This window comes from Cibotium barometz, chromosome 65 (genome assembly GCF_041138505.1).
Source record: "Cibotium barometz isolate CiBa-2024 chromosome 65, ASM4113850v1, whole genome shotgun sequence".
Classification (NCBI taxonomy): domain Eukaryota; kingdom Viridiplantae; phylum Streptophyta; class Polypodiopsida; order Cyatheales; family Cibotiaceae; genus Cibotium; species Cibotium barometz.
Window position 1 is genome coordinate 16,407,701 of NC_141110.1, and position 11,272 is coordinate 16,418,972.

At 42.2% G+C, this 11,272-nt stretch overlaps 1 protein-coding gene across 3 annotated transcripts in view; it reads left to right on the forward strand.

Annotated features, from left to right (window-relative positions):
* The window catches only part of LOC147602965 (uncharacterized), a 58,323-nt gene extending 50,076 nt beyond the window's left edge, over positions 1-8,247 (forward strand). For all 3 annotated transcript variants that reach the window (XM_086797263.1, XM_086797262.1, XM_086797264.1), the window contains one exon: positions 5,869-8,247. In XM_086797263.1, the coding sequence (XP_086653389.1) occupies positions 5,869-7,883 (2,015 nt within the window). In that variant the 3' untranslated portion in view covers positions 7,884-8,247. The remainder of the gene's footprint in view (positions 1-5,868) is intronic.
* The last annotated feature ends 3,025 nt before the right edge of the window (positions 8,248-11,272 follow it).

The following is an 11,272-nucleotide window of genomic DNA, read 5'->3' on the forward strand; positions in this document are numbered from 1 at the left end:
AGAAGTGGTGGTCCATGTGTGGAGATTCATAGGTAGCTGGAGTTTTGATTGAGAGCATTCTTTGCAAGAGGCTGTTTTACTTGATCTTGTACAGGAGGATGCGTTACAAGAGTCGGCAGTCCAACATGAGGTGCTGGTTCAGGAAGATGCTCAGTGGCGGTGAGTGTTTGATTGTGAGCTGTTTGATCCCTTACCCATTTTAGTGCGGACAAGGCGAGGAAGCAATGTTAGCCTCAGAAGTGGATACAAGGGGGTCGCGCAATACTCGAAACAATTGGCATCTTGGATGAGATGGATTGTGGGTCTTTTTCTTTATTGGCAGGATACTTTGTATGGACGCTAGACAATTGAGGCCTTGTAGTCGTAGTGGGGGAGAATGTGACACACCAGGCAAGGGACCAATGGATGGGACACCCTTTGGGCACAATATTGAAGAATAATTATTTTTTAGGGTCACATGGGTTGGCCGACCTAAACCGGACAATTTTTCCAAAAAAGGGAATTTGGTTCTCTTTTGTTGATCTTAGATTTCGTCGCATCAGCTGTACCTGCAAGCTGCCACATCGGCAACAAATCAGGGTTTTTTTCAAAAATTAGGTGAAAACATCAAATTAAAGTTCTAGCATACACAAATTTGGGGGCTTTCAGAAATTGGGGCAAGATTCGCCAAATTGAAAAGTCTACAATCATAAAAATTTGGGGATTTTTCCAAAATTTGAAAAAATTCATCAAATCAAGGCTTCAACAATATCCAAAATTTGGGGTTTTTCCAAATTGAAGCCTCTTGCTTCAAATTGAAGCCATTTCGGGTCCTCTGCCTTGCCTCCAAGCGTAAAACGATTGCCCAAGCATCAACCGCAAAAGGGCAAATCTTCACCGACACTCCACTAACTTGGAGAAGTTTTAAACTTTCAAAATTTATCTAAATTCCTAGTATGTGTGGGTCATGGGTTCTCTGCCTCGGTAGTCCCCCAAAATTGATTGTGATAAATGTTGTGTGAGTGTGTCAGTCTATCATACGTGTTTTTTTTTTTTCGAGAAAGAGATTCTTCAATTAGTTAAAGAAAAACAATCACAAGGACGAGATACAACCACAAAGGGCTAAATACAGACTCACCTCATTTAAGGGCGGGAATCAAATGATCATAAGGGAAAGAGTTTCTTCTCCTCCGGCTAGCCGTTCTATGAGGAGAAGGCTATCTCATACAGGGGGAGGAGTGTCATGTGCATAGAGTGTATCTACCATGTGCAGCACGCACACAAGAATAGCTTCGAGGCTTGGGGTAGCTAGGCTGATTGGCAAGCTGGGCTAGGGATGGACTGACGGGCGGGCGCCCAAGTGGGGATGCCCTAGATGAGATGACTTGATTGACCGTATTTCACAAAGATCGATTTACGTACTGGCTACCACCAGATACGTATTCATGAAAGGCACGTCGAAAGAACCACCTTTCGGACTAGGTATGGCCATTACGAGTTTCTCGTATTACCTTTTGGGTTGACCAATGCTCCTGCCACTTTCCAGCAAATGATGAACGATCTTTTTCATGAACATTTGGAGAAGTTTGTGGTTGTGTTCTTGGATGATATTTTAGTCTACAGTTGAACTCTCGAGGATCATGTTAGTCACCTCACGATTGTCTTGACTATTTTAAGACAGAATCGACTGTATGCTATATTTAGTAAGTGTGAGTTTTTTATGATAGAAATCATTTACTTGGGACACAAGATCACACGAGACGGGTTGAGCATTGACTATGACCGAGTTCAGAAGGTTTTGGGCCGATACCACAAACAGTGAGACAACTTCATTCTTTTCTCGGTTTTGTTGTTTTTCTTTGGAAATCTGTACGGGAGTACTCTCAGCTCACACTACCGATGACCGACTTGTTGAAAGGTCGTGAACGTAAGTCGAATCAGCCTATCTCTTGGAATAACGATTTGGATATGGCCTTCAGACTTTTGAAAGATAAAGTCAAGAAAGCACCTATCTTAGCACTACTCGATCCTAGACGGCCTTATGTTCTTGAGACTGACGCGAGTGACTATGTGATTGGGGCTGCTCTATTCCAAGATAGTAGACCTATTGCTTTTGATAGTCGAAAGTTGGACGACACTCAATCTCGTTTGCCAACCCTTGAGAAGGAACTTTATGCTGTTATTTACGCTCTCAAGGTTTGTAGGCATTATTAATATGACTCCAAGTTTGTGGTATTGACTGATCACATCAGTCAATCAAGTATGTGTGTGATGCGGATGATTTGAGAGGACGAAAAGCTAGATGGGTAGAGTTAATGCAAGATTTTGATTTTGAAATACGCTATATCGAAAGGGGTCCATGAATAGTGTAGCAGATGCGCTTAGTCGGATCAAAGAGGTGAATACTTTGTCATTCATGGAGATTTCCACCGACTTATTTTAGTCATTGAGAGGGCTTTGCAGGACTGATAGTTATTTTGGTCCATATTGGCAGAGGATCCAGGATGGGAGCTCATTGATTGACCAAGACTCAGTGACTGAGCAGCCTACCATTCAGGTTGCGGGAGGCCGGTGGATGATTCGGAATGGTTTTCTGTTTCGTAATGACAAAATTTGTGTACCACAGGTTCCAGACATTAGGTCCAAGATTCTTAAGAAGTGTCACGACACCCCTTCTGCTGGATACTCTGGGATACACATGACATTAGCTTTAGTGAGACACTTTCTATTGGCCAAAGATGAAAGGGTATTTAGAAGATTATGTCCTCAAGTGTCAAATCTGTCAAGCAAATAAAGCTGAACGCTTTGGACAGGCTGGGATGTTGCATCCTTTACAAATCCCAAGTAATAAGTGGGAAGTATTTCCATGGATTTTATTACCGGATTACCGAGAACTTGTCATATGACATCCACGATTCTATTTGGGTTGTGGTAGACCGCTTGACAAAGATGGTTAGATTTTTACCTACGTGAAAAACTGTTACAGCTACGCAATTAGCAAGGCAGTTTATCAAGCAATTGTTTAGACTGTACGGTTTACCGCAGGACATAGTCAATGACAGGGACTCTAAGTTTCCAAGTGACTTTTGGAGGCTTGTTTTTGAGAAGTTGGAAACAACTTTGAATCTAAGTTCCTCAGATCATCCTCAATCTGATGGCCAGATTGAAAGGGTGAATCAGACTTTGGAAGACATGTTTCGTGCATGTCTCCAAAAGACGGGCTTCATGGAAAGATTATCTTCCCATGTTAGAATTTGCATATAACAGTACTAAGCATGCGAGTACAGGTTTTAGTCCTTTTATGCTTATGTACGGATTTCAACAAGATCACTTGTTACCATGGGATTTTCAGGACTTTAGCATGATGCAGCGCGTACTTTTTTGCAAGACATGCAAAAAATGTTACAAGTTGCAAAGGAATCTATTAGAAGCGCTCAAGACAGAGATGGATTTTATCTAATAGACATCGTTCACCGAGAGGGTTCTCTGAAGGAATGATGGTGTATTTGCGAGTTCTGAAAGATTTCGAGACTTTATAGACGGGTCGATCTCCGAAATTATCCAAAAAAGCTGCACCTTCGGGCTTTTCTTTTGTGCCATTGATAGCACTCCAAACTCCGTCTCGCATGAACAAGAGTCTGACTTTTGTCTGCCATGTTGGGAAATCATGCCAGAGAACCTTCAAAAAGAGATGCTACTGAGGTCCATGGTGGTTGGAAACCAATGGTAGGTAGAAGATGGCTTTTAGTAAGCACAAAGTTGTATGGTGTATGCAAAAAGACTATTGTACCATAGTGTATGTAAGGTATTGTATCATCTTCCAAGGATAGCAGCAGTGATAAGAGCATGATAGAGACACCACAGAAGAGCTCACAGGAATAGCTGGGTTATGGTGAGGAAAGTGTGGCTCAAGCGGAGGCCATAGGGAAGGAGAACTGTTGTTGGAGCACACAGACGGCGCAAGTGGCGCGGCTGGTGTCACATGCACACCCAGTTGGTGTACAAGTGACATGGCATTCTAGGCATTCATAAGCATTAAGCAGAGCATTCTTGGCATTAAGCATGGCATTCAAGCATTAATCCAGCATTTACAACAGTTAAATCATGTACCCAAGCATAGATCACAGTAGTTACAGCATGTGCAGCATTGTATGGGGCTGTTACAGCACCTACAGCAGTACACAAGGCATCAAGAGCATTTAAGGCATGCATCACAACAGGTCGGGGCTTGTGGAACCAGCCGACAGCAATTGTTGGGCATTTATGAGTCGTGAAGGACCTAGCCAAACAGGCCGACAGCAGTAGCCTGGCCGACCAGCAGCATAAATCATAATAAATAGAAATCGCATCATTCAGTTCAGTTATCTTCCTTCTTCTCAGCGTTTCCAGCATAAGGAGCAAGGGGAATCAGCAACATAGTCAGCATACAGTTAGAAGTCAGCATTCAGCCATCTCTTGCCTCCTACATAGAGGAAAGCCAACATCTCAAGGGTGGACCTCAGCATTGGAAAAAGGAACATTCAGTCATCATCATTATTCAGCATAGCTCTCTCTTCCCGAGAAGGATACTCATTTAGGACAGACAAAGATCTCATTGTAACCATTGCATTTAATATAGCTGCATTGCATTTGCATTGAAACCATTCTCTCTCTTAAGTATTTCTAAGTGAGTAGTTATGCCTAAGGTAAGGTTGTTTTACCACGATCAATCCCTTGCATGTCACAGTTGGAGGCCGTGGTAGAGACGGGCGGTAGGCGCCAGCAGACGTGGAAGCGCCGCCCAACAGGCGGACTAAGGGCACCAGTGCCACCTAGAAACGGCGGTAAGATTGGTGGCATCGCTCTGCGTGGCGGAATCTCTGCACTCACTCCGCTTGAGTCTAGCGGCAAAGCAGAGGTAGTAGGCGGCAGGCCAGCGATGGCGTACTCAGGAGTCAAAGGTCGCCGAGAGATTGGCCATGGGTGACAATGGCGGGCTGATGTGTGTAGAGGCCGTGATACCAATTGTGAGCCACAACCCTAGGGTTAGCATTCACGATGGAAGGGCTATGGAGGGTGGAAGTGTTCCATGCCGTGAGTAGGAGAGAGATGAAAGAGAGAAGTAAACTCAATAGACTGTAGAGCAAATGATTGCACATACAAATGAAAGCTTACGATTGATATATAAATTTTCAAAGTACAACGCCTTTTTATAGGCTGAATGCCTTATCTTTCTCAACACTCTACTCACGGGGCAATGACACTTGGCTAAACCAGTGACATCACTGCTTACACACACACACACACTGGTGGCTATAATCCCCTATTCACACAGACACGTGCACACACTTTTTCACATCTAAGAGGTGCTCACAGACACAACCTCTCATTCTCCCAACAGGGGATACCTGCTGTTGAGGTAGATGAACAGATGGACAGCCTTGCATATCCAAGCTCTTTAGTGACCTCTCTGTTTATGGTGAAAACCCTATTTGCAGTCTTGAACCACCTTTTAAGTTTTGGTTGAAGACCTCAAGGTCATCATCTTAGCACTACTGCTGTTCTACACCAAATTAAGGTCATACAAAATAACTATCAATGATAGTATAATTTGAGTGTCCTAACCCATGGTCACTTGTCAGTCCATGCTGTCTGGAAGTCACTGTCCCATGAAAGCACATTACTTCTTGGGGTGCCACCGGTAGGCCTAGTGAGACATGGCTTCCTTGTTTCCTCTATTATTTCACCACTCTTCATGAAAGGTAACACATTGGAATATACTGGGATGCTTGCTGTCTCATTATATACATTGCCATGAATGGATGGGTTTTTTTTGAAATAATATGGTTTTTTTTAAATCTAGCAGGGATGTTTTTGAATTGTATGGGCTTACAAAACTTTTTTTTTCAGGGGCGAATATCAGGGAGACAGGATTGCCATGCGATAACTCAAAGCCCATGCCTTGGTTTTCAGAAAGTGAGGACTTGACAATGCCTGGTAGCTCGTTCCTAGAAACACTTGAATTGGGTGGAGGCAGCAAAAATATTGTTCAGAACAAATTCAGCTCTGTTGTTTCACTGATGCCAGCTAAAAATCAAGGATTTGTCCTCCCAATGCCAGTCGGACCCTCTCTGGAAGATGTGGAAAGATTGATGACTGCTAGTGCAGACACTGCCATCAATGTGAGCTCTGAGAAAGACTGGACCACTGTCAATCAAACACACATCACCTCTCTGGAAGATGTGGAAAGACTGATGACTGCTAGTGCAGACACTGCCATCGATGTGAGCTCTGAGAAAGACTGGGCCATTGTCAAGGAAAAACATATCACCTTGGAAGATCATTCAGTCTCAGCTGGTCATGCAACCTTGAGCAACACACCTGTGCTTACAGAGGTGCAAATGCATAAACCTTCCTTCAAAGACTTGCCACAACCGAAAATGCCTCCAGTATTTCTTACGTGTGAAGATGTTGAGCAGTCTTTACTAGCTGAAACGGTTCAGTATACTGACAATGAGAGCCCTTTCGGTTTGGAGGAAGTGCAGCAAGACATGGCCAAGAGTATAAATTTGATTCAGTTGCTTCAAAGGGGCTCAATTAAAAAGAAAACCGAAAGTATGATTCAGCAGAGACAGGCAGTTGAGAGAGATGCAGGTAGTGACATGGATGGGAATGCTTCTCATCATATAATGTCACTGTTACAGAAGAGAACTGGAAATGGTACTAAGGCTTCACATCTGGAAGAGTCTGCTAGTCCACTATCTTCAGAGATAGCTATGTATCCAACTAGAAATGACCACAGAACAGAGGATGTTGAAAAGAAAGAAACTCATGGCAACGCAACAGAAATAATAAGCCTTGAAACTTTGTTTGGAAAGGCTTTTGCAAATGAGTTGCGGTCAGTGGGAGAGCCTGTCTCATCAAAAAAGCTGTCAGATGATCTGGTTCATGCTGGTAAAGAGAGCGGCCTTCAATCTTTGCACGATGCTGTGTTAGCTGGTAGGCAATCAACCAAGAAGTCAGGACATTCTGATGCTGGGTTTACTGCAGAGGTTGGCAAAAGTGGGTGGGGTTTTGATTTCCACCATCCAGATGGCCTTGTAGAGAGAAAACAATTGGAGAACTCACTAGAATCTGATCAGCATAATGACTTGTGGTCAGACAAATCTTCTCATGGACATGCCCATATGAATTCTTTTGAGAACTCTTCTACTTCAAGAGGTAAGCCAATGAGTGGATCATTCTTGGGTGACTTTGGGCAGCCAAAGCTGTCTCCCTGTCTCTCTCACCAAGGACATTTTATTCATCAACCACATACTGAAGGCCACTATCCTCCCACATCACAGCTACCTTCTCATGGAGTGCCTTTTGAGCCAATGCATGAGCCTCATTTTATCCATGATAATACCCCTCCTGGCATGGGCATGTATCCCCCAAATGGTCCTTTCCATCCTTTGCAAGGAGGGAGTTTCCTTCAATCTGGTGACCATGTACAGGGCCAATTCGGAAAGCGTTTAGGTGGACGCTCTCCTGTTGTGGGGGGCGCTTACAGGATGCCCTCTGCTTTTCCTTCTGAATATTCAGAGTCAGTACAGATGGGTTTTGACCGGAATCATCAGATGTCAGGTCCTGGGTTTGGTGGTTCGGGCATCGGTCCTCCATCAGACAGGTGGTTTGCAGGAGATCATAGTCAAACCTCTCAAGGTGTTGCAGGCTTTAACGCATATCAGCATCCAGTTCCTGCCATGATACCGGAAAGGAATCTGGGTTATGGGGGTTCGGGGCTAGGGCTGAGTTTAGGTGGCATTGGACATAACATGGGATCACCATTGGACAAATTGATCAACTCTGAGACAGCACAGTTTCCATATGCTCCAAGCTTTGATCCGTACGTGCTTTCAGATAGGAGGCTGAGGTATGGTTAAGGCAACAGAAAAAGCAATGGTTCTGGTTCCTTTGTTTAGTGTTCACATGGCTGATTTATGCTCCTGGCTTTGATCCGTACATGCTTCCAGATATGAGGCTGGGGTATGGTTAAGGCAACAGAATAGCCATGGTTCTGGTTCCTTTGTTTCGTGTTCAGATGGCTGATTGGTAGTACACGTTCTCTCTTGTCAACATCAAATTGGTCGAGTCAGGTTAAAGCTGTGTAATATTTGACATATTGTTTGGCTCATCCTCACCTCGTGTTTGTTAAAGGTGATAGTTTTGGTGTAGTCAAGTAGAGCTTGAAAATGTACAACTGGCTGGATTTGTTGTGAATAAGTTCTGCTCTTTATACCCTGAAAAGCTTTCTTCGGAGCAAATAGTAAGTGGTGGGATATCAAACCATACACAATTTAAGTCTTAGGAGTGTGTGTGGGGTTACCTATGACTGAGAAACCAATTATATTCTAAAATAGCCAGGAACAACTATTTTGTTAAAATGTATTGATAATGATAAAAGGTGGTTTGAACTAGCACGATTTGAACATGAGCAACCTGTGGAAATGTGAAAACTCAATGGCAATTGTGTCTCCATAGACTAAGCCCAAAGATCATCTGACCTAGAATCGAAACCCTAGCGAGGTTTCATGGACCTGACATCACATGCATTGCATGACTGCAATAGATTGTGGCTAGCAACTCATCACCTAACTGTAGAGTCCGTTGGACTCACCCTTGAGCTTGAGGCCAAATATCACTAGGGCGAACCATCCAACCTTGTAGCTTCATACGTCAATAACTCAAGTGTCGCCAAGGTCACTTATATAGCAAGCTAAGCCCTAATCCTAGCTCGGGTTAGTCAACGTTCCTCACCTTAACCCTAGGTGTGTCGGGACGAAACATACTTCCCTCTTGTTCAATCCACGTCTCGTGAATGCATAAGGAGACAAGCCTATGTATGTGAATCCTTGGATACATACATTTGTCCATAGCATCTACTTAAGTCTACTATCTCTTACTTACGCTAGTGTAAGACTCCTCTTGTAGGCTCTTCTACAAAGGTCCAATTGCTTATTATCAATGCAACTCTCATCCAAGGGTTGAATCCCAATAGGACATCCAATCTTGAAGTGCAACAACAAACTCTACCATAACAAACCTAGCACACACCCACAACACAACTCAATTATCATACCAAATGGAATCTTGCATTAGTTGTTGGTAAACACTTGTCCACTTAATGCACAAATAGGTCCTTGTGTCATGGACTTCTACTCGATATTCCAACCACAAGATCCCCCATGTCCAATCCTTATCTTAAGAGTGAATAGAGATTATGTTTTGATACATAACCAATAGATACCCAATATAAGTTTTGTTTATAAGCTTCCCTTCCAAGTCTTCTAGAACTAAAACAAACACTGTATAAGTAGTGTTTAGAAGCTTCCCATCCAAGTCTTCTTACAACACTTTGATGTGTTTGAAGTATAATGATCAAAGTAAACCAAAAGTGAAGATAAAAGCCTGAATTGAGAGTGTGTTTCTCTCAATGAAGAGGGAAATTTATAACTCTATTATCCTATGCAAAAATTCTCGAGATGTGTATGCTTTGTTTACATTTCTCAAGCAAAGTCTTAAAATGTGTAGATTCTAGTGATTACATCTTTCTACATAATGAAGATGTGTAGGCCTTGGCGTCTACATTTTTCAAGAAGAATCATAGAAAAAGAAGCTAGAATATATAGTGCAAAGGCTTGATTTCATGCATCACCATAGGAAGCACAATAGGAAGGCACCTCAAAGCTCAAGTATCTTCCGCTTCTAAACTTTTTGCATTAGCTTTTATATCGACCCCTACCCTCTAATCACACCCCTTAGTCACACACACACACACACACACACACACACACACACACACACACACACACGCATGCACACACACACACACACACACACACACACACACACACACACGCATGCACACACACACACACACACACACACACACACACAAATGTACATGCATGCATGCACATGCACACGCGCACACACACATGTATGCAACGATATAAAATCATTTAAACTCAAGTATGTTCCTAAGCATTTGAAAATAAAATGGGCATTATAATACCTCAAACAATTATGTTAGGCTTTCACCGATGCAAATTACCTAATGCCTTTGAAGGTCCTAAACACTTGTATAAAGGGGCTATATCTTTATAGCATTAAAACTTACTTCATTCACCTTCGTTCTATTTTTTTAAACCTTATAAGGCATAAAACCTTAGTTAATCATTGGCTTCATGGTGCATTTCATGAGTGGGAAAACACTATATGTGAATGTGTGCCATATGGACCTTGTTTAGGTAAAAAACATGGGTCTTTGTGGTTTATTACATTTTCTAAGGTTTTTGACCTAGTACAACACAAGATTTCTTAACACCAACTACGTCATGTGAGAACCCTCATCTCTAGGCAAGAAAGTATATTGAACTCTTGTCCCACCCAAACTAATGGAAATACTAGTCACAGTTAAATATTTCATAGATTCAAGCACTTATCCACTTGCCACCACATTGATGATGTTGATAATGACCCAAGTCCCCAATGATGGTGATCCTATTGTTGGAAATAAATATTGACAAAAATCGATAAGTGCAACATCAATTTATGAGTTCACTTTAGTCTTTTATGTCATCACATGGTTTTCTACAATGCTTTTTTTAGTTCTTTGATTATGTGCTCCCTATGAACTTTCGTCAGCCTTTAGATAATTATCATTGGATATTCCACTCAAAATAGTATATTTCTAAGACATTATAGTGTAGTTTTCTTATCTTCCTTTTATAATAGGAAGAGCATGTGTCTATAGTCTATGATGTTTCTCTCTCCTCCCTCGTCTACACATGTCATCTTTACATGCTTATAGTAGAAAGAAATCGACACCTGGACACAATAGCTTGGCATATCTCACTCTGCACAAGATGACACCTCGACACAATAGCTTGGCATATCTCACTCTACACAAGATCATCTGTTGTTTACATGTACATACACTAGTGTTAGATATTTTCTTTTTACTTTTCCTTTCAGTTTTCCATGGCTCATCAGTATGTGGTACCATTATATCAGTTATGGTCTCATAGACATGTGAGGTCTTTTGTAGACATTATTATTACTTTCTTTTTTCCCTTTCTACTACTTTGTAAAAAATACCTTCTATGTGCAAAGATCACACAAGAGCCTCTACCTTGCTATGGTACAAGAGATGTGATTCTCTCTCTCTCTCTCTCTCTCTATAGTTAATGGGGTTGCTGGGCAAAGGGTTGAGGGCCTAAGGGCAGTGTGGGATTTAGCTGAAGATCTCCAGTATACTCAAAGAGGGTTA